Source organism: Crassostrea angulata, chromosome 10 (genome assembly GCF_025612915.1).
Source record: "Crassostrea angulata isolate pt1a10 chromosome 10, ASM2561291v2, whole genome shotgun sequence".
Taxonomy (NCBI): Eukaryota; Metazoa; Mollusca; class Bivalvia; order Ostreida; family Ostreidae; genus Magallana; species Magallana angulata.
Genome location: NC_069120.1, coordinates 6,246,807 through 6,271,708, shown reverse-complemented (window position 1 = coordinate 6,271,708; position 24,902 = coordinate 6,246,807). Strand labels below are relative to the sequence as shown.

The 24,902-nt window shown below is 34.6% G+C and overlaps 1 protein-coding gene across 4 annotated transcripts; it reads right to left on the bottom strand.

The window, feature by feature from the left end:
- Positions 1 to 4,434: 4,434 nt before the first annotated feature.
- On the bottom strand, positions 4,435 to 24,341 carry LOC128165737 (cAMP-dependent protein kinase regulatory subunit-like). 4 transcript variants are annotated; one of them, XM_052830556.1, is made up of 12 exons: positions 23,147 to 24,341; positions 15,643 to 15,804; positions 13,772 to 13,863; positions 13,562 to 13,623; positions 11,964 to 12,032; positions 7,778 to 7,824; positions 6,766 to 6,864; positions 6,478 to 6,537; positions 6,310 to 6,370; positions 6,015 to 6,136; positions 5,241 to 5,322; positions 4,435 to 5,063 (listed from the first exon to the last, which is right to left on the bottom strand). In XM_052830556.1, the coding sequence occupies exons 1-12, from the start codon at positions 23,408 to 23,410 to the stop codon at positions 4,891 to 4,893; spliced, it is 1,293 nt and encodes a 430-aa protein (XP_052686516.1). In that variant the 5' UTR covers positions 23,411 to 24,341; the 3' UTR covers positions 4,435 to 4,890. The 4 variants fall into 4 exon arrangements, with proteins under 4 accessions (XP_052686516.1, XP_052686517.1, XP_052686520.1 ...); XM_052830557.1 differs by lacking the exon at positions 11,964 to 12,032 and adding an exon at positions 12,334 to 12,351 and having other exon boundaries at positions 23,147 to 24,336; XM_052830560.1 differs by lacking the exon at positions 23,147 to 24,341 and adding an exon at positions 17,031 to 17,401.
- Positions 24,342 to 24,902: the final 561 nt, after the last annotated feature.

Here is a 24,902-nt window from a genome sequence, read left to right as displayed (position 1 = left end):
TTGCCTTTTGAAGAAATTTTTAAGGCAGCCACGTGACGTGTTTCATCCAATGACGTCGCGACATTCTAGTCCGAGGCAAAACAATGTATCATATGAAACAATATTATATATTGCAATATCATATGTAACAGTATCAAGTGATCAAATAATATATTAATGATAAATTATCATATTATACAACATTGTAACATAATATACAATACTATACATAACAATATCCCGAAGCAATATCATATCATAAAAAAACAAAACAATTGATACAATATTATATAAATATTATATATCAATATTATATAAATAGTGCCTGTTTGGGAGGGTAACAGTTGAAATTGACACCCCGAGGAAACCATTGTCAACCGACGCCTCGCTTCGCGTCGGTTGACAATGGTTTCCTCGGGGTCTCAATTTCAACTGTTATCCTCCCAAAAAGGCACTATTTATTTTATTATACTGAGTGTCTTAATTTAAGAGATTTTTTTTACTGCTTTAAGTGAATTCTACGGCCAACAGTACGCGCATAATTTACGCGCATGTAACAATGCGTTGTGTTACCCGTTGCTAAGTGTGTTGCTAACGCTGTGGGTAATAGAAGTGATTATCAACTGCGTCTAATCCAATCAGATTTCAGTATTTAACATGAAAGTATAATAATATATAAATATTGCCTGTTTGGGAAGGTAACAGTTGAAATTGACACCCCGAGAAAACCATTGTCAACCGACGCGAAGCGGAGGTTGACAATGGTTTTCGAGGGGCGTCAATTTCAACTGTTATCCTCCCAAACAGGCACTATTTATTTTGTTATACTGAATGTCTTTATTTTTAAGAAAATTTTACTGCTTTTATATAGGAATAACGTGAATTCTACAGCGAACCGTACGCGCATAATTTTTGCGCATGTAACAGTTTTTAATGTTACCCGTTGCTAAGTGCGTTGCTAACGCTGAGGGTAATAGAAAGGATTATGAACTTCGTCTTAACCAATCAGATTTCAGTATTTAACATGAAAGTATAACAACATATTATATCATATAACTTTTTACAATATAACATATGATATAATATTGTATCATATTAAACAACAGTGTATCATATCATACAATACTATATTACAGGAATCATGTTATATCACACAACAACAAACACATCTATCAAGCAGGTTTGAGTGAGGTAGGAGATTTTTTTTTTGCATCCTTGATAATGGAGATCAGGCTCTGCATCTGAAGATACATCTACGTATCATTTATATTATAGTTAAACCAACTATGCAAGCTATTATCTATGAAACATGTGACCTGTTCCAAAAAACTAAATCTCATCCAGCATCCGAAACCTATGGCTCAGATCTAGCATTCAAGCCTGTCAGGTGCATCAGTATCAAAAGACGCATCATCCACGCAAGTTAAGTGAAGTTAGGACCAGTAATAACTAAGATATATTCATCAGAAGGCACCTGTTTCCAAAACTTTAACCAGGTCTTAAAACCTTAACCTCCTTCAGCATCCGAAACCTATGGCTCAGATTCAGCATCCATGCCTGTCAGGTGCATCAATATCATAAGACACACCATCCATGCAAGTTTGGTAAAGTTAGGACCATTAATAACTAAGATATATTTTTTAGCATCCTTCATAATGGCATCAGGCTTTGCATCTGAAGCTACCTCTGCGATTCATTTATATAATAGCTTAATCAACTATGCAAGTCTAAAATAGTACTATTATCTATTAAACATATAACCTGTTCCAAAAAACTTAACCTTATCCAGCATGCGAAACCTATGGCACAGATTCAGCATCCAATCATGTCAGGTGCATCAGTATCATAAGACACACCGTTCATGCAAGTTTGGTGATGTTAGAACCAGTAGTAACTATAATATAATCATTAGAGGGCACCTGTTTCAAAAACTTTAATTAGCTCTTAAAACCTTAACCTCCTCCAGCATCCGAAACCTATAGCTCAGATTCAGCATTCAAGCTTGTCTGGTGCATCAGTATCCTAAGATGCAGCATCCGTGCAAGTTTGGCGATGTTAGGACAGGTAATAACTAGATATTTTCATCAGAGAGCACCTTCTCCAAAAACTTTAACAAGCTCTAAAAACTTTAACCTCCTCCAGCATCCGAAAACTATGGCTAAGATTCAGCATTCAAGACTCTGGTACATCAGTATCATAAGACGCATCATCCATGCAATTTTAGTGAAGTTAGGACCAGTAATAACTAAGATATATTCATCAGAGGGCACCTGCTCCAAAAAAATTAAGCAGCTCTAAAAATGCAATTTTAGTGAAGTTAGGACCAGTAATAACTAAGATATATTCATCAGAGGGCACCTGCTCCAAAAAAATTAAGCAGCTCTAAAAATTTTCAATACATGCATTTACTCTCAAAAATCACATCAACTAAAAATATGATACATTTGCATCAAGAATATACACTGTATATATTTGATGCGATTTTTTTAATATCCTCCAGCATCTGAAACCTATGGCCCAGATTCAGCATTCAAGCCTGTCTGGTGCAGCAGTATCATAAGACACACCGTCCATGCAAGTTTGGTGAAGTTAGGACCAGTAGTAACTTAGATATTGCTATCAAAGGGCACCTGCACCAAAAATTTTAACCTGCTCCAAAAACCTGAACCTTCTTCAGCATCTGAAATTCAGGATTCAGATTCAGCATCCAAGTCTTTCAAGTGCATAAATAGGTCCAGATGCATCATCCATGCAAGTTTGGTGAAGATATGACAAGTAATAACTTAGATACAGGACCTGCAACAAAAACTTTAACCAGGTCCGGACGCCGACACCGACGCCGGGGGTAAAGCATAAGCTCCCCCCGACTTCGTCTCGGTGAGCTAAAAAACCTGACGTCAATAGACGAGGTAAAACATCATTAAGGAAGTCGTTTCATACTAACTTCTATTTAAAATTTAATTGCGGTGTAACACGCATTAAAAGTGAAATTATCATTTTTAAAACACAAATACATGCATGTCTGATACTTATTCTTAGAAAAATTATTATTCCAACGTGTTATGTTTCCCGTGGTCAGAAAAAATAGTATTAATTTGTTTAAAAGTAAAATAGCATTAAGTACACTAACAGTCGCTAAAAAGGGACTTATTTCTTATTGAAAAAGTTCTGTATTAACGGCCCCTTTATAGTGCAGACGATGATTGATTAGAATGATATATCGAAGGATGTCAACGCTGCCATGGAAACAGAGATTTAGGATGAAAAAGGGGCGAAATTCTTAAGAAAATAAAGGATCGAATAATTTTGTGCAGCGATTTAAGGGGAGTCGCACAGACAAAAGATAATTGCCGAAAGAAAGGGTAGGGTGTTAAAATTTTAAATTGAGTATCTTGCTCGTAACTCACCAATTACAATTCAATTTTAGTGAGGCATTAGTAAAAGTAACCATTCTATATTATAACCATTGAAAATGGAATAATTTGAAGTCCAGTGAGTGTATATGCACACGTGTCAAACGATTGCTTTCGTTCCCTACATTAAGTCAATTCAGAAATAAATTTTGTGATTATTGCAGAAATAAAACCCCTGAAAAATCGAAATATTTTCTGCTACGTTCAAAGGCGTTTTAACTATTATAGTCGAAGACCATAAGAAAGAAAACTTGGAAATGACATTCAATGTATGTCCTAAAAAAAAATGTTTTGGTCAAATCTTGCTGTCGAAGTGATTACTAAACAAAACCACGTGACCTAAAGATAAAACTTATCTAAATTAGCACATTGTCTTGCTTATTCATCAAAAATATGAAATGAATGCGGATATACGGCATTTTAAGTTTAGATTTATTTAAAATAAGTTTCAAATATACTATTGACTTCAGATATTCGTGGATTTATCGACAGCAAAAAAATGGTATCATTCATGTACATGTAGTACTGTAGACGTTTTCGAACTAAAAACTAACAAAAGGACGGGACAGACATGCTTGTCATACCGTGCCTTTTTTCTTCGAAGCAGTTATTGTGTGTGGACGTTATGGGATTTTCCATTTAAAAAACCCCTGAGCGGAGTGCTCCATGGGATCGAAATACGACCTGTAGCGGCTGTGGCGGGGACGGAAACAAATTGTCTCCGACCAGCTCTACAAGTGGTCCTCGTCATGCGATAATGTCTTCAGGGAACCAGCGATGTTCCAATTAATCTTCCGTACAAATAAAACAATTAGACAAACACTATTATATAACAACGCATAGTGATCACGTGAGACGATAAGAGGTCAGGGGAATGGAGTGCGAAATAAACATGTGCCAAGCAAAAACACATTTGTCACATATCACGCATATTGCAATCATTTCCCGGAAATCCAACCTGTATGAGGCGATCATACGTCATGTATAGTAACAATCACTGTGTAACCCACAAAGACATCCATAAAATATATATAACGAAACATTCTTTTACATATTTATTTGCAAATTTAATGAAATTTCCCCTGATGATATTTATAAAATATCAATCTACAAAGTATGTAACAAAAGCGGCTGTATTTCATCATATTGCATCATTTATAAACATGCATATCATTCTATCGAACTTCTTTAAATAAAGGAAAGCATTAATGGGGAAGGGCTATAGATGCAGTATGAAAACGTCTTCTTTATCCAACACAATTAAAAGGGTCAGTTGATATGGTATGAGTATTTCCCGATCCCAATTTTAAAAAATGCAGAATTTGGAAAAGCAATCAAAATTCAAAAACAGAGATCCTTTCCCAACGGATTTCTGACAGTATTGCAGCTTGAGAAAAATCAATATATTATAACATGATCTGAAACAACACGTTGGCAATGAACGCAGTCATTAACCATAAAATAAAATACTATATGTAAGTTGTCAATCTTTGGTTAATCACACAGATAAGGACACAAAACTGTTGTATTGTGCTATGTTCCTCTTAAGAATGTCAGAACACGGTCCCAGGACCCGCTCAAACCGGGCTCTGTCCAGCTTGACACACTTTAACGGGCCGCGGGCCACAACAGTTGCTGCGCGAGGTCTGTCCAACAATAAAGCTATCTCACCTGAAACAGAGTGAAAACACAGAATGAAACTTAGTGCACTAGTACAAAATGAAATGAGAAAACGGAATCGTAATAAACAAGATGCTAGTGGCTGAAAGCACTTCTGTACCTTTTCAACATAGGCATAGTTAGTACAATAATATTGACATTTATCTATAAAACGACTTTTCAGTTTACCGAAATAGTCGGAGACCCCTAGTCGGCCAACCTCCACGGGTTCATCATTTTCTGACCTCCTCTGTAACACAGCAGCTGAGCCCTGTCAACAACAGAACAGACCAATCAGAAGTGTCCATCAAAGAAAGACCACTGTTAATTCAATATGTGTAAATGATACAGTTAAGATCATCAATGTGGGAGGGTTACCATGGTAAAGAATGAGAAAGTTTATGAAGACATGAAAAATAGTCTTACAAATAAAACATTCACTGTTGAAAAAAACATTTTCAAAATAAATGTATAAACACAAGCCTCATTCTGATATTCTTGGCAATTATTTTAGCATTGAATGATTAATTTTTGAAAGATATAGTCTCATAACTGCAACAGTGTGTGTACACAAATTGAGCAACGTCGATAGCATGTCATGGAAATTTGTTAACACATCATGTGGCTGTTATGAGACTTTATCTTTTAAAAAATAATGATTTAATGTTTATATTTACAACTTCTTTTACTTTCTGCAATGTTTTAATATTGTCATTTAATACCTCAACATCTCTGTTTAATCCTATGGGTAAATTCAAATTAATGGAAGATCACAACTGTGAAATTTGATTTTTGCTTGTGATGTTGCACCTTAACAGCATTCAACATTTGTGACGTCAAAATACAACTCGTAATTTAACCTTTGAGCAACCTGTCTGCGTTATGGTACTGTAAATGCTGCAGCTTTCCAGACACATTACATACAATAAAAATATGTGGAATACATCTGTATGTTTGTCTGACCTCTGTAATGATGAAGAAGTCATCGCCTGGTTCACCCTGTCGCACAATCTCCTGACCATCCTCAAACTGGACCGGCTCCAAGGCATCAGCTACCGTCAACCTCTCCCACTTGTCTAAGTTATCTGTAAAACACCCAACAGAGACACTGAGAAATGGTATGTGCTAAATTTCAAATTCAGTAAAGTCCTGTAAAATCTTTGAATTGATATGACTGAAAATACACATGTACAATATACATGTAGATTAACTTTTGCCAATTTTCATGGCAAATAGCAAATTTTACAATCATTTTTACCTAGTATTGAAACCTTTCCTAAGAATTCTTCATACATCTTCCTCTTTCTGATTGTGCTACCCTGAAATCAGACAAGTAAATGCACTGCGTCTATATATAGATCCAATACAATATTACAGTTGGAAATTTCATCATTGCTCTCTTATTTTTGGGTTTCTATTGACCTACCATTAGAATTCTTCTGTAGCTATCTCGATCAATACCCCACAACTTCACATCTCCTTTAGCCTGCCAATGGAAAGAGCAAATTGTTTCATAAACTGACCTTAAAAAGTCATATCGGTCATTCCAAAGGAGATACCTTTAACAAGAACTTAGTATTTTTTGCACCATTGAGATTGTACGTGTAGTTTGTACAGATTATAGCTGTATGATTTTTACATATTTAATGATGTGCCTATCAACATTGATTAGGCTTTGAGGTACCCCCATGAGACTGGACAGTGATCTACTGACCTTGACCGTCGCTGCCCTTGGGGTGCCGTAAATGAGAGCCAGCTCACCAAAACTTCCTCCCTCTCCAATGGTTGTTACATGTTCATCATTCACGAAAATCTGTTGAAAATGGGACCAATTTAGAAGTAAACATTAAAGAAAATATGTGAAAAAGGTGTTTCCTAATCTTACTTTGTGAATAGATAAAATTATTGTTTTGTATTTTACTGTTCAAACTTTGGTCAAAATAAATGAACAATTCTAAATAACAGGTTGTGAAACATAGAGGAGAGTATGTGTGAAAAACAGTTGAAATGATTGCTTTTGACATAATTGCTTTAGATATTTCTTTGCTCTGTTGTGATAATTCGGTAGATTTTAAAATCAAGAAACAAAATTATTTCTCATCAAATAGAATTCAATTTTGCTGCACATTAATATAATATTAAATGAATATTGCCTACAAATTTTGTAATTACTATTATAAACATAATGTCAAAATTGCACAATTTCCCACAATGTTTTAGTACAATTTAAAAAAATTATAAAAAAGAGATTTCCTATTAAATCATATAGAAATCAACACAAAAACTATTGATCTTTATGGTCTTCTAAAGGAGTAGAATACATTAAGGAATCCTAATGACAAAAAGGCACGGCAAAATCCGGAAATCCAAGTCTGGATGTCAAGCTGTGTGATTGTAAAAAATATTAGCCTCCTCCGTAATCAGGAAAAAATGAAACAGACCTTTTGCAGCAAGACCCACAAATCATACCAAACTTGGCTAGTCACAAGTACAAACTGAAAATGTTAACAAGCAAGCATGGGGAGTAGCTCCAACTGTTGGAATAGCAATCATCATTTTCTCCTGGGGATTCAGGCAGTGCTAATAAGCAGGCTTTTATGTGAATTCACATCTTAGCAGTAACAAAGATTGGTTGGATCTTCCCTCTTCCGCCAGTAAAAATGGACAGAATGCCAATACTTGTCAGTGTTTATATTCCCTGTCAGCTTTAATTCACCTATACTTACATCAACCTCCCCTTGGTCTATCACATAGAAATTGTCTCCTTCATCTCCTACAAAAAAAGCCAATAAAATGAACTCAATATAATCAATTATTGAACTGTTATATAACATCACATGCGTTATCTCATCATAAGCTAGCATAAGAATTATAGAAACTGCCATATTAATTTCAAGCCACATTGTGCACTACCATGAGAATTATCTCTGCCCAGAGTAATAGAATTTAGCGCATTCTGTCAAAGGCAGTACATTGCGTGACAGCACTATTATCATTGTTATGTAATGTAATCAAATGCAGGGGAAACTACGCAATGGTCATTTCTGATCAGAAATGACATGTCTTTGGAAGTGACAAATGATGGTTGTCAGAATACACTAAGGAGAGAGAGAGCCACCAGGCTTAGAATTCCTTGCACATTGTTCATGAACTGTTTCCTGGGTTCTGTTATTGTGGAAACTAATCACTATTTGTAAAGAGTGTACCAGTATTATGAAATCTGTCAAGAACTGCGTCTTGGAAAAGTGGGTGTTGGACACTAACAGATTCTCCTCTTTAAATACATCCTGTTTATCTAGAAAGTGAATTTTTCAAAAACTAATTAGAATTAAATACAAACAGTTTCTTCAACCTCTGTATAACTGCCATTATTATGTAAACATTGCAGAGAGAACAAAAATTTCTCACGTTTCTATTTTACTTGTATTTTCTTTGTCATCAGTCTTTTGAAACTTATCTTTAATTCTGTTGAATGGTCTCAAAGAAATACTGGACTTTTCAACCTTTTATCATTCAAAGGATGCTCTTACATCTCTTCACACAAGATGCCAATTGAATACCTAGGTCCATTCATGACTTTGAACACCTGCAATCAGTTCATAGTTCTGAACATCAAAGTCCAATATTATAAATTTCTTAAAACTTGACAATTCTGAAGCACAGCTCTAAGCCCTGTCTGACAAAACACAGATCCATCTAAACAACAGTTCTAAACACCAACACTCAAAACTCAGTCCTAAACACCAGCTCAGAACGCCATCAATCAAATTATAGCTACCATCCTCAATTAAACCATATCCTTTAAATCTGCATTTTTTTCTTCAAGTTTTATTATATAGTATGTTGTCATTTGATAAGTTATTTAATGATGCAATTCATCTTTACACCATCACGGATCTAGGATACAAATGCTTTTGATTTAATAAAAGATCTGAATAACTAGATTCCCTTCCTGACATTTAATACTTACAATCAAATCTCAACTCTAAACAACCTGTGATTAAAAATGAAACTTAAATCCCTAAAACCAAATCATATATTTGAACAGCACACAATATCAGAGCTCTGAACACCATTAATTGAATCATAACTCTTACAGTCAAATTGTGTGAATTTCATGTGCAGAGAACATTCTCATTTTCACATGAAATATTAAGTGAAATTAACTTCACTGTCAATTTTTTGTGCGTGCTAGATACAGTTTATCACATGATCATATGGGTGCCACTGATATTCACATAAATTTCTGGAATCATATGAAATTTTCTCATTTGAAAACCATGCAAGTGTTGTTTTTTTTCCATTCATGTGAATTTTATGTCAAATTCATGTGACACAATTGCCATTTTACATCTATGATTCAATTCACATATCTGATTAAAATAACTTTAAAAAACTAATTCACATCTTTAACACTAGGAGCCAACTCACAGCTCTTAAAAATACAATCTCTGGGTATTCCAATTCAATAAACATCTGTACCAGGTATTTTGCTAAGTAATGAACAAGTGCGATCAAAAACCCTGAAAACAAAGAAAATCTACAATTTTCAACATGTAATTTGCACACATTTGGAATAAAACAAGTCATTACAACACCGTATTATATACACACCCTACTAGTTTCAGCTAACTGTCATCAATGTCTATATGGCAATATGGTTGAAAAACAAAAAACAATAAAAATATAATAATGTTGACTCTTATGAACCTTTTATTAGTTGAACTTACAGAAAAACAGTACAATAGTCTACTTTTAAAAAATTATTTATTTCATGTAAATTTCTAAATTATGCATACACATTTTTTCTTCATTAACTGACATTTAATTCCACAATGTCATAAATGTGTAATTAATTATTCAGTTATGTATATATCCTGTTTCAAACATTCTAGCAACAAATAAATTACTGTCCAGGACAATTGGTTTTACATAATAATATTAATTGGTGTAAGGTTACGTGAATCACACATCTGTATTACCGAGTGTAAGAGGGCTTGACGCTGGTGGACAGTCACCTGTGGGTTACCTAAGGTGATGGAATTATGTTATAATGTATAAGTGGCTCACAGTAGTGAATACAATAAGTTTTGTGAACCAATAACAATTTACTTGGTGAATTCAAAAAGAACACAGAGGGGAAACATTTTATGTTAAGTAAGGTTTGCTGCAGCAGGACCAAAGCAATCAGCAAATTTGTACTATTAATAATATATATTTATATTGACTTAGTATTGGCAACTATGAACTATAACTGTCATATTGGCACCACACACCGAATGCATAGAATCTATAGGCATTGGGTGCAAGACAATAAAAAAGTTTGAACCATATGTATGGGTATGTATTTTTATTAAGTATAAAATATGGCTGAAAGAACATGACCAATCCTCTACCTGACTTTACTGTGAATATGCAGTAGAATATTTCAATCTTTTCAGTAATATGATTATTAAACTAAAAAAAAAGCATGCTCCACAATAATTGACCTATGACTGCTAGATTGAATGCTGACATTCCAGTATTGTATTACCACCTTGTGAATACTGTGTCTACATAACTGTGGAGTAACTTAGCCAAGCAAGTATCCCCTCTGAATACTGTTCATCAGTTGATACAATGCTAGAGTAGATAGTTTATTGTTATTCAAGGCATCATGGTGCTGGCAGTATTGACAGACTTATATCCAATGCTTTGCTTTAACTTTAATCTATAAAGAGAATTGTACCAGCATATCATGATAAATTCAATGGTAAGCTGCCTTTTAATACCCTGGTACACAATATTGTTTGTTAAATAAACTTTGTACATTTTGAGACAAAAATAACCAGCAGAGAACAAAAAGGGAGATTACTCCATCCAATATTGCTAATTTTTTAAAGTAAACTGGCTATATGTGTGTGATTTTGGACTTTGTTGGTACCCTTTGCTTCTCCATTGAGGGCCTGAATTTGACTTGGTTGAATATTTAAATTCTATTCTGCACTCCATAACTGCTGAACTATCTATCTGTGCCACATCTTGTTTTGTTCATTACATATCTGACAAATTCACTATCTCAGTCATCATATTACAAATCTGATAATCACGATTTTCAGCCTGAAATGATTTTTGATATATATCTTGTGTTTTTGCCTGAATAGTTGATCATGTAACAGTAGTTTTTTGGTAAAAGTATTTGGATTGAATCAGCTGTTTTCAAATGTGCAAAGACAATTTTTCGTTTTAAGCAAGATTTCTTGTTTGAAAATGAAATCTTCTGAAAAAAGATTTTGGTTTCTGTACCTAGCCTCAGTATTAAGACTCGGATGGTCAGGATGTTTTGTTAATCCCTCATCAATAAATCACTTACTTGCTTTTCCAAAATGTGATTGCAATTTGCATTATTTCTCTGTAAAGAACTTTTTTACCATTAGAAATACCTTACTGTGAAGAAAGAGTTGGCTACAGAAAACGACTACTTTTTATTCAATAGAGAAATTACCGTTGTTACAAGGAAAGAGTTGGGTGTTCCTGTTTTACTTTGTGTGTTATTGACTCTATGAACTATCCTGCTTTACAATTTAATTTGTTAATGAGATATAATCACCCATTTTTCTGAATTAAAGCAAACATGGGGAATATTCCCAAGAAACTAGCCCAATTTCATTGATTGCAAGCTTCTCTCTGAACGGTCTTTTTTATTATACCCAGCTAAGCTCAATATGTTCTTTGTGAAGACATTTATGTTGAAACACTGTAATTACAAAACATAGTTTATCAACCCTCACCCTAATGTCCTAAGTATTCAGACCACTTACAGATTCTTTTCAGAGACCGGGCAGTGAAATGAACAAAATAAAAAATCATTAGGTCACCACAGACATTTAAGACACACAGTGCTGGCTCAAACTAGATACCCCATCGACATGCCTTTAATGCATATACTGCAATCATTTATCCAGCAATAGGTTGGCCGGACTCGCATACATTTCTCTTCTCCTGTCAAAAAATAAACTAATCAAGCCGCGGTCACTTCCCAATGCAGCAGAGAGTAACGGCATCCCTCCGACTGCGGTTAACTGAAGTGTGCAGTGGGTATTAGTTGGCAGCATGGTTATGTCAGTAAGTGGCGGTGTTGTTGGCAAGCACTCTGCTCTGATATTTTAACCCTTGGTTGGCCGAGATACAGACTGGTGACAACAATATCTACTGAGGCCCAGCTGTCTACTTAACACCCTTGTGCATGGAAACAATTGTTAAAGCACACAGACCAGAATAATTGGGGATACAAAATATCTACCATCATCATACAGAGTTCCTGGAATATGGTATAGAGGTCATGTGATAAATCATGTGATTAAACTAGATACACCAAATGACATGTGATATACAAAGTTATCAAGAAAAACAGAAATATACGAGTTAAGTCATTCCAAGCAATGAAAGTCAAAATGTTACACACGCATTACCAATCCTCAAATTGAAATTTTCCAAATTTTGAGCACATTAAAATCTAAAACCTCAGTAAACCTTCTTTGTTTTAACAATTTAACTTCAATTGGAGATTTTATTAAAAAAGCAATTATAAAAAACCCACAAAGCTCACCTGTTAAGATGACATGCAGTTACCAACGATATTGACCAGTATACTAGAACAATATTCTGTAAGATGATACAGTTACCTATAATATTGACCATTATGCTAGAACAATTAATATTCTGTAAGATAATACATTTACCTATGACTATTATGCTAGAAGAAAATTCTGTCAATTGATACATTTAACTAAAATATTGATTATAATGCTAAAAAATATTCTGTAATTTGATACAGTTATCTACAGTATAATACTGACCAGTGTGCTAGGAGAATATTCAATAATGTTGCAGGTAAAGAATTTTCATGTCTCAAATGAAAAAGGGAGAAAATCAAACACAAACATTTAATACTGGCACTGTGAGCAACAGACTTTCTATATTTTAATCTTACATGCTATCCAGCTTTCATGGCCTTTAAATGGATATATTTCTAATGCTTTATCTGATTAATTTATGCAATCTTAAATCAAATTCATCAAAGTTTGAACTCATTTGCATAAGAGAAAAATAACATAGTTTTCAGCAGTGCATGCATGTACTTATTTGTAAATTATTTTATTATATGGAAAATGATACTGTCAATACATGTATTGTCAAAGTTAGCCAAAAGATGCATTAATTGTAGTTTACAGGGTAATTTAGATACAGGTGCTTAATCTTTATTTACAACAAATAATAATGGTGTAGCCTCATGCGCTTCAATTATATAACCATAAAGAAATCGCTTATGACAATAATTTTTTTTTCTTTAAGAAAAAAATAAAACATTGACTTATTCTAAAGTATCTTAATATGACCTGCTAAAAAGACATTACTTTCACTTAAATAACACTCAAACCATCAAATGACGAAACAAATTTTAATCAGAATTTTAAGAAAGCTGGTAATTTCTGGAGCAAACAAAAACAACAGCATATTGAATTGCCTACCTTGCTGAATAATTACTTCCCCTGCATGGCGGTGAACGGGAAACATGGCATCAAAAATATCACTGCAAGAAGACAATGTATAAATAAGTCAAATAAAACTTCACAAAATAGAGGGATATAACATAGGCTTTTTTCATTTATTTTACCAAATTTCAAAGCAAAGTTTAAGTTTTGAACACATAACAACAGGATATTTATCATCTGTCTTACCTTCGTTCATTATCATCTAAGTGTGAGAATAAAACATTTCTTGAGATTGCCTTAGAGAGAGCTGCCATTGTCTTGTAATCTTTTGGCACTACCTGTAAAAATCAAAGTTAATTCTAAATTGTTTTAAACACTTTCCTTATAAAACTGTTTTATATTTTTTATACCTCCGGCATGGTAAAATTCTGCAGTTCTTCGTCAGTGTATCTCAACAGATTTTTTTGCAAAGCAACACTCATGTAAGCCATTGTGCGTTGTTTGACGTTACCAGAAAACAGGATTCTCTCTTACGCTCACTTCTTCTATAAAGTTCCACTAATTACAAAGAAGTCCCTCCCCTTGCCCTACATAACATGTCATACAGTCCTCATATTTCTTGCATAACTTTAGAGAGAGAAATTGGTACTCAGAAAAAATCAATCCATATCCTAATGAGGCATAATCTGCCCCTTGCAATGTCTAACAGATCCCTGTAATCCTTAATTTCTTGGTTTTTACGCAGAAATAATTACAGTGACATCTCCATTGTGAGTATGAGAAAAACAGCAGCTAAAACCATCAAAGCCTGGACCTAATTCTGCAGAGGAAAAGGGCACATTTCCATTATTTTTAAGGTCTAGATAGAAAGCAAGCAACCGGTGCCATCAATTCAATTGCGTGTTTAGCTTTTCATTTTCAACATCTTTGGAGGTTTATTTGTGACATTGCAGAGTACATGTATACAATTAAAGCCTTCTTATTTAATATTGATGCATAATCAAAATATTAAAGCCATAACAAAATACTGTAGTATATTAATAGAAATGTTTTTTCCAAACATTTTGTTTAGAGGGAAGTGCAGTATTTTAACGTCAACAATAGTAATTTAAAATTAGAATTTTATGTTTGGATGAGATCGAAAAATCCAGCACGGCTCTAAATTTCTACTGCAGTGCATTATGTGATTCTTGCATCAATCACAAGTAGAGTATTTAAAAAATTGGTTTAAAAAGTAATCATTTTGGTCAAAAAATGTTTTCTAATGTTTTGAGAGAAGATTGCTTGACACATCTTAAATTCTAAATTTTGCAAATGAATTTGCCACAAATGCCAACAATATAGTTGAGGCTTGCAAACACATAACCAATTTTACTAGCTCCTAAGATTAGTGCTTTCCTATGGCATACCGTAAATGTATTTTATCTAGCGTGTGAAATATTAATTGGCAGAAATCCATTTTTCAACATGTAAGCATGGATTTGAATTTGCATTTTTTAAGTGTAACTATCATTGTGCATGGTATTTAGCAATCTACTTGATCAAGTGGAAGCTGCATTCCACCAAAAAAGCTCCCAGTAAATAGAACAAACAACCAAATATAAAATGCTAATATTTAATTCCCAATGGGACAAAAATGGGCAATGATTTTGAATTATTTCTATAAATTGTTAACTTATTAAGCCTAGCGGTGAAAATATTTTATGCAAAACAATTCTGAAATATTCATTGGCAAGTTGTTTGCATGTAGAATACTAAAGCTCTTCTGTCTTTCAATTCCAATTCCCTGTAGAGCAACAATTCTGCCAGTACCCCAATGAAGATGAAATACCAGTTTATCTGACACAAAGGTTGATGCTTTCACCATTGTTGCTCTTTATAACATATTTCAAGCTCATTGATATTGTGTTTCACTTACAGTGCAAAGACATTAGCAGATAAGATCTTCTAGATATGACCTAACTTGCTCTGTTTAATTAAATAAGAGAAATGAAATCAATTGAAAAGGATGATCAAGCTTATCGATATACAATAATATATGTACAATGTATGTACATGTATATGCATTGAGAGGGAGGCGTTTTTGATAGATATCTACTATGATTTGGCTGAATTACCTTTTTGACGTATTGGGCGGCATCCTCCTCTTTGTACACCTCGGCACTGACTGCCCCCCGCCGGTTCCTGACGATGTTCTTCAGGGGGAACTGGGAGCTGGAGATCTCGTCCGCCACATCATCACTGGGAGGTGTGGCCGACTTGCTCTTTGTCTTCTGTTCCTGAAAAGATAAGTACAGGAAATGAAATTTTTTAAAATCATTAAAAAATTCTTCTCTTAAATATAACATGTTACATGGCAACTTACACCCCAGTATGTACTTTGCATAACAAATTCATTAAACATCTCACACCTATTATTTCAAGGACCATCATAACAAGCAAAAGACAAGTTCTCATTGAATATTTCAATAAGTATAACTTCACTGAACATCCTAAATAGCATTAACTCAGTGAATGGTCATAGAAGCTTTATCTTACTGAACACCTTTCCAAGCTTTATCCGAGTGAACACTTTCATATGCATATCCTCGGTGTCCATTGATAAGCATTATTTATCAGAACCCCCTCACATGAATTATCCCAGTGAACATTCTCATCGGCATTATTAAGTCCCATTTTACACCCTCACAAGTATTATCTGTGAACACCCTTACAAGTATTATCTGTGAACACCCTCACAAGTATTATCTGTGAACACCTCACAAGTATTATCTGTGAACACCCTCACAAGTATTATCTGTGAACACCCTCACAAGTATTATCTGTGAACACCCTTATGAGCATCGCCTCTCTGAACACCCTCACATTCGTTTTCACAGCAAATATTTATATATTTCGCAACATTAAATATCTCAGTTAACACACTCTTTGTAAGAATCATTTCCTTTGAACTGCATTGAAGTTATAATAAAGTTTTACTTTGTATCAAACTGGAGGACTTAACAATAAAATTCATTTTGCTAATAACACAATGTTTTGTTATGATGCGTTGGATGTTGTTGCTTCCCTTATTTTAGGACAAATAATCATTCTGTAGCAGAACTTGAACTCAACCAAATACAAATGCACAATCCATTTAAATGTCATTCAATCTTAAAAACAATATTATTTCAAAAGTTTGATAAGACTCAAAGTAAATAATCATCAAATGTCACATTTACTATTTCTTTTTTTTTCATTTCAACTTTTCTTACTGAACCGTTTTATGCTGAATGGAACAGTTTTAAACATCAAAATACAGTGGGTTTAATCTCTTTGATCTGAAAGTCCATTTGTCAGATGAAAATTTATCAGATCATGCAAACATCACATGAAACATTGGGTTAAACTTTGTATTTTCTATGGCATTTTGACTGAAACATTTGACTAATTTTTGCTGCACATCATCTGCAAGCTGCTCTCAATAATTTCTGTTCAATGTCAATGCTCTCTACTTGTTGCTTACCTCCAACTGGCTCATAATTTCAAATGTGAATCTCTAAAACAAACAGTTTTCACAATCACAAACTACAACTGATGTGTATATTTCCCTTTGTTAGATCACAACTGGTTAAATTTGCCTGCTAGAAAAGGCCAAAATTGCTGTGAAACATCACAGATTTGGAACTAACACTTTAAAACCTTTCATACTTAGATTCGGCTCTACTTCTACTATTGATCTCACAGTACTCATCCAAAATGAAAACACATCTGGCATAAGGCTTTATTTCCCAATCTTTAAGTATGGTTCTATTTTGTTATTCATAGCAAGCAGATAAATTCCTCCCAAAGCCAACTTTGCAAGTATCCCAATCTTCTCTGGCAATTTAATCAATCTCCAAAATATGGTATCTTTTTTATATTCCTAATCCATGTTTTTCAGCACACAAAATACCACAGATGGTCTTTCCTCAGCATTCCCTACAAGATGTTGATGCTGGCACACAGTTCAGCTTAGAATCTTGAGCTCTGGTCAATCTAATTTGTTTCCAGTGTTGCCCTATTCCATTCATTAATTCTGTCATGATTGCTTTCTCTCTATCATGTGATTTTTTCCCCCTTGATTCATGAATACAGACTTGGGAATAGCTTCCACTCCATATCAAAGGAGACCTAGAGCTACTATCAGTAGACACTTCAGCAAGTGAAATATCAGATATGGTTTGATTAGGAACCCATGTGGAAAGTTCTGTCATTAAGATATGAAAGTTCCACTGCTAAGTCAAACAATTTCAATATGGACATGATTAGTTATACATCTGCAAAAAGTGTAGAATGAATCTAAAAATTGCAGACTTCGTGACTTCCTTTGCATTTTATTCAATTCTTCTTCGTCTGAAAGAGATACAAATAGTTCTATATTTAAGATCAACCATATCAGAATAATGAGATTAACTAACTGTTGTTCTACTTTGTAAAAACAAATTGCAGCCCTGATGGGGAACAAAAGAGATGTCTGATGTGTCTGAGCTCGTAACTTAGTTTACTTTGTAGTATTTTGGTCATTACATTACATTGTACTGTGATGTCATCAGTGTCAGCTGAGGGCTTAAAAGTTAATCGTTTGTTAATCCACCAATGAAATGTAGTGTGATACTTGACTTACAAACATTAGACCCTTTAATAGTCTTGTACATAGAACTGATCCAAACCCATATGGCACTTTGATCATTTCCACAAAGGAATACATGCGGTATTATGCAATTTTCTCGCCCCAAAAATTAAATTTCTATAGAGAGCATTAAAATACGGTTGAACATAGTGAAAATTATATTAAAATTATTTATGTAAAAAATTATCACCCCAGTGATGTCTTAATGTAAAAAATTATGTCACGAAGATTGTCTTATTTTGGTAAATTAATGTTTTTGAGATAAATGTGGGCGTTTTCTGACAATTTTTCGACTGAGAAACATTGAGTGCATGCTTGCTCAAGTACCTTTTTTGACTATGATGTGTACAATTATATGAACAAAATTATAGGTTAAAATTTACCTGAGCAGTCCTGTGCTCTATAGTTCCAAAAAAAAAAATATGAAGGAAAATTAATAACATTTTTATTTGTTCATTTGAGAGATACTCTCTGCCAACACCAGGTCAACGTGATAGCTTGATAGACTGACTCTCTGCTTGTTGGAGAGCTGATGGTTGAACGATCTGGCGTAAGAATACATACGGCCGCAAAAAATATCTAAATTGTTCGTACTATTCAAAATCTGACTATTTTCAAGGTATTTATAAATAAGTTTCTTAAAATGCTTCAGCATACATTACATCGAATCTATCAATTATTTTCAAGAACTAAGTCTTGTCAGTGGTGATGATTTGTGCTTTGGTCCAAACATTGTTTCGGTTTCGATTTGCCAGATTAACTGCATAGGAGAGTCGATTAAAATCAACTCCCCAAAAACTGGTAAAAATCGGGGCAGATATTTGACCATATCAAATACATGTATAGTCATTTTGATAAAAAAATTCAATAGTACAGTTCCATCAATTATTTCTCCAGAATAACAGCTATAAAATCTGCTCTCACAATGTACTTGTGGTGATGACTTAACATTGACAGAAACCTTCACACAGGAATATAGAACATATCATAGGCATGTATATCATATTATAGCTGGGGTGTCCTTTTGTAACTCAAAAAGGAGGAATCCATTATTTTATGCTCTATCATATTACCTTTTACACACATTACCAGGATAATGTCATGCTACAGAGTGTTATTTTATCAGTATGCAACATTTTAAAGGCATCAATCTATTAGTAAGAAATATTTTTAAATGTACATTGTACTGTGTTATTCTATCAATAAACATCACTAAATTTTAAAACAATTTTTTGCCAAATGATCCAGGTTATGTATTAACAGAAATATTACATGGTAAAATGTTTTAAAAGAGTTGAAGAATAATAAATAAATGCTGATTTGTTATATTTTGTTCTCAGAAAGGTAACAACAATTTGCTGAAATGTGGAGGATTGTGATAAACTGCTACTGATGGGTTTTTATTTAATGAAACATGATATTTAGAATTACATTTGATTTCATAACTCAACTAATACTTACTGTCTATAATACATATTTACTCATTTGTTATATGTAGCGACAATTCAGCAAAACACAATTAATATTAAACCCAGATAAATGTTTTATGAAGAACTACACTGCTAATCTTTTCTTCGGGTTTTTAAGTAATAATGACATATCTATTTTTTTTCATCAACACAATGAATCAGAGCCAAATGGGAGAGGCAGGGCAATAACATCTTGCTCAAGTTTATTTTACCAGTAGTTAAAAATCAGCAAAATTGAAAAGTTTATCAAATAAACAAATTTGATTGCAGTGGAGTTTGAGGGCAGGGAGATTTTACTGCAAGTAACCAAATTGATACCACTGGGTGTCTTTTTATACTATCAACAGCCACAGATTTCACATGATCATCTTCAATCAAGTGTAATCTTCCACCAATCTGGTACATTTATAGTTCATATTTTAATTAGTGTTCCCAACATCTGTAGCACCTGGACCCCTATGTTATTTTGTGCAGTGTCAACTGTCTGTGTTGAGGATTGTTCTTTATATTAAGATAATATATTTATTTAAAGTCAAGTTATAAAACAAGATGATTAGCTCTGAGGAGCTATTTTCCAACTTTTTGTTACTTTTCTGAGAACATTAGCTCTGAGGAGCTATTTTCCGACTTGCGAGCTGGGATTGATCCAGCTTGTATGAGATACAGTTGAATGGACAGTATATATCGCCTCCAAACAATGAACAGTTCAAGCACAGATCCGGATCTAAAAGATACAGTGGAGTGGACAGTATCTCACCTCCAGATAATGATCAGTTCAAGCACAGATCTGGATCTACAAGATACAGTGGAGTGGACAGTATCTCGCCTCCAGATAATGATTAGTTCAGCACAGATCCGGATCTACAAGATACAGTGGAGTGGACAGTATCTCGCCTCCAGATAATGATCAGTTCAAGCACAGATCCAGATCTACAAGATACAGTGGAGTGGACAGTATCTCGCCTCCAGATAATGATCAGTTCAAGCACAGATCCAGATCTACAAGATACAGTGGAGTGGACAGTATCTCACCTGCAGACAATGAACAGTTCAGCACAGATCCAGATCTACAAGATACAGTGGAATTGACTGTATCTCGCCTCCAGATAATGAACAGTTCAAGCACCGATCCGGATCTACAAGATACAGTGGAGTGGACCGTACTTTGTCTCCAGACAATAAACATTTCCAGCACAGATCCGGATCTACAAGATACAGTGGAGTGGACAGTACTTTGTCTCCAGACAATGAAGAGCCCCCTGCATAAATCCCCAGGCTGATTAATGTGCACAATGCACTATTCTCTGCCCTTTGGAATACATTGTATTTCTTCTTATTACCAAATGCAAAGAAACCCACTGCTTCTTTTGATGCTCTTCATCTCAACAATGAACTGTCTTCTATCTCTATTCCATAGAGAGTGGCAAAGCCAGCAAAATTGTAATGAAAAGTAATGTTTGTCCTGTCTGTATGAATGTATCATTCATAATTCATAGTTTAAAAAAAAAAACAAATTCATAAGATGAATTAAATTATTCAGCAACAATCTGAATCAAGATATATGAAAAAGGAATGCTGGATAGTTACAATTCAATTTTAAGTTGAAAAAAATATCTTCCCTTGGCAATTCCATACGAACATGTTATGAGAAAGAACTGAGTGAATGGCATACACACATGCAACTGTTGTAAAATATGTCCTTCCTATCTCATGGTGAAATTGGTTAGATGCCAATTAATATGCCAACCACATAATTTATGTACTGGTACTTATGTTGCATGAGAAATCCTTCCCCTTCACTATCTGAACAAATTGTTATGTCTACAATTTTTTTTTAGATCTGATTTGCTTCCATAACACATCTGTATAATGCTCAATATTGGATTATTTGCAATCAATGAAAACTAGGTTTTTTTTTTTTTATCAGGGACAGGATGTAGGTCCATACAATGCACCTGAGCAGGTATCCATCATTTCCCTGCCTCCACTCCAGTACATTACTAACCGTAATGGTTAGTCAGGCACAACTCTCCTCCTGAAAGCTGACCACTGCTAATGGAGTATAATCAATGTATTGCATTTAAAAGCATGTCCGCATGAAGGTTATTTAAAATTTACAAAAGACTCAAATTTCTTCCACATAGAGAAATACCGCCTTTGTATAAATATTAGATAACAATAGCTATCATATTCATTGCTATCAGGTTTGTTATTTATAACTCTGTATGCCCACCCTATGAATTAGACTGTTGGTTTTCCTATGTGCATGTAGGTGTATGATACTGCTTGTGTGTGTGTGAGGTGCAGATGATAAAACTGAATCCAAGGGAATGGTGAGAATCTATAAATCTATTGGGAAATGGATTTATTTATCGAATCCAAGCAGAAATAAAAAACCAATGAAAAGAGTACAGCAAAAATCAACAATATTGGAAGGTATCCAGTCTTGAACAAATAAAGCCTGGCCCATAGTCTGTCCAACGACTAGAAAGCCTTCTTTTTTGTTTAGAAATGAATTCCTATTAATTTTCCAGCTTCCTCTCCCTTACATTACAGAGAAACAGAACCATGACATTCTGCAGTGCACCACTAGGTCTGCACACAGCAGTTTACAGCACACATTATGACATATTAAAAGGGAAGCATTTCTAGCTGTTCTCCTGAGTATACTTTGTTTGTTGATAAGATTGAAAATTCAGTATAATAAATATTACAAAGTTTTTAATGTAGCGAATTGAATTACTATTATGGTAAGCATTAAATATTATATGAATTGATCCTGATTCTTGACGGATGAGGCTCCTGTGACTATTTGACAGACTAGAGATAGCCATCAATAGTAATGACATAATCTCGCTTCCTTCAGAAACAAGGGAAACTTGATCAATAGACCAGAGTAATTGGAGCATGTGGTTACAACATAAAAACCTATGCATTCTTTTTGTAAAAGACTTACATATACCATAGGGTCTATCAGCATACAGGGAGAATGGATGTAAACCTTAACAATTTTTACACTTGTAAAATCATTGTTTCTCATACCAAGATTATTGTCTACATAAAAAGCATTAAATCATACTCTTATACATTTAAACCACAAAGCCTCTAAGCCAAACAGATTTATAGAAGGTTTATAGAAGTACCAATCCAGTCTAATTTTTAGAAGACCCTGCCTCTAACTCTAAGCAAGTCTTACTTGTATAAGTACTGAACCTCAGCCTCTAAATAACCTTCTAAATAACCCAACCTAAGTACCGGTACCAATCCTCTAATCCAATCTTACATGTACAGTTGTACTTGTAAAGGTACACAACCTCAAAGCCAATCTTGTAGAAGTACCTGTACCCAACTTCAAACCAACACCACTTGTAGAAGTACTCAGTCTCTTAATAATCTATGGTAGTCCTACTTGTAAAATACACCAGCCTCTACACCAGTCTTACTTGCAGACATAGCTAGTCTTCAATGGACATCCCCCCCCCCCCCCCCCCCCTCGCTCACCTGTTGATCTTCAGATGCTTCTCCCCCATCCCCCGCATTTGAAGAGGGTGGGGATTCCGAGGTCTCGGATTTCACACCAGCAGTACAATCCGAGTTCTTTGACATTTTACCCGAGGTGTTCTCATTTTGAGGTTCAGTTTGACTGGTTCCTGTTTCCTGCGCTGTATCCACTTCATGCTTTTCTGTGTAAGTTCCTTCCTTTCCAGTAACAGACTCATCTTCTGTACTTCGACCAGGAAGCAGTTTCCTCAACTTATTTCCCATAATGTCACAGAGAACTGGTTTACTCTAAATGTAATCCTGTTGTTAAACACAATCTGGAATATGTTAATAGCAGCAAGCTTTCTAAATTCCAATACAATATTTGCTGTCTCTGTGCTTCCCTGACTGTTTATTAGACAATGCCTAAAGAACACTTTCTACAACTGCTACAAAATTCCTCCCTGGACAAGCATCATATAGGATAACATTCTGTGTTCACATCAAACTTACTTCTTGTCAGTGTAGAACAAAAACAACATACACTCTTACTGTGGCTCAACGAGTAGTCTGAATCTCTGAGCTGCCGAAAGCAGGGAATAGCACAGCGATTATATCTCCAAGCTATGTCACCGGTAGGCTTGATTCAAGTCAGGCTTCCACATTAGATAATAATTAATTGTTTCTGTAACATTGTGTTGTTAGTTGTAATTGCTCGATTCTGTCACTCGGATAAAGCGAGTCAATATAAGAACATCAAATAAATCCCTGGATCTAACACAATTCACAAAAATCAATTTCTTTGGCCAAGAACATGAAGAATGCTGGTATTACTCTATTGCAAAATGAGCCTATCTTCAATTTGTAAACTATTAGTCCTTTAATTATTGCTGCATAATATTCTCCTCAACTGATGCAGAAGAGATCTAGACCTGACTGCTCATGAATGTTAATTTGTGAGCTGAATATTCCCCCAATAATCACACATTTAAAATGAGCTGAACAGTGAAAGTCCTTGAATCCACGAACCTTCACCTGCTGTCCTCTCCGAGATCACTGTTTATATTTCTCTTTCACTGACACATTGCCTCAGGTAACACCACAACATTTGTACCTATTTAGAACAAGCTAAATCTGAATCAATTGTTCGTCGTTCAGATGGACAAGTGGTATGCTACAGTAGTTAAAGTAACTATTCCACCATATCTTTGTGAAACACTTTCTCTCACCTTCCACAGTCCTGCTAGTATCCCCATTTACTATAAACATGTATGATTGCTTGTGATAAATGTGTTGGGTCTACACAATTCAATTGTGACAAGGTAAAATGAGCCAATTCAACAGGGTCTGAATTATTAATAAGACAGCTAGGGCCTGTAAGCTGTTTATATCCTGAGCAATCTCCCACGGTTGATCCAGGTCCACTTTCTTTGACCTGATGGAGAGTACTCTGAGGGCTTGATCTGGGGAGTTAGCAGGCCTGGTGATGAAACATTAGCATTAGAAGACCAGAGAGACTCACATCATTTTTCACTATTCTGATTGCATGGCCAGGATATTAGGAGGCAATGAATTTACTATCAGGACTAAGGACTGCAGCTTTTGCAGCTACTGATGTAATTGCCTCAAAGTCTCTTAATTTCAATATATCCCAGAACAGTGTAGTAATAATTAACTACTTTGATTCAGGCCTCAAATTTCCTGGTGGTGATGATTTCTCTATCTAAGCTTAGTCTGACAGCAATGCTTATCTCCATTCAATAATTTATAAAAGAAG

Coding starts and splice junctions, on each gene's coding strand:
- LOC128165737 (XM_052830556.1), bottom strand. CDS start 23,410: ATGGGAAATAAGTTGAGGAAACTGCTTCCTGGTCGAAGTACAGAAGAT. Junction 6,371..6,477: donor GCTACAGAAGAATTCTAATG/GTAGGTCAATAG, acceptor GTCTGATTTCAG/GGTAGCACAATCAGAAAGAG. Junction 5,064..5,240: donor AGGGGTCTCCGACTATTTCG/GTAAACTGAAAA, acceptor ACTCTGTTTCAG/GTGAGATAGCTTTATTGTTG.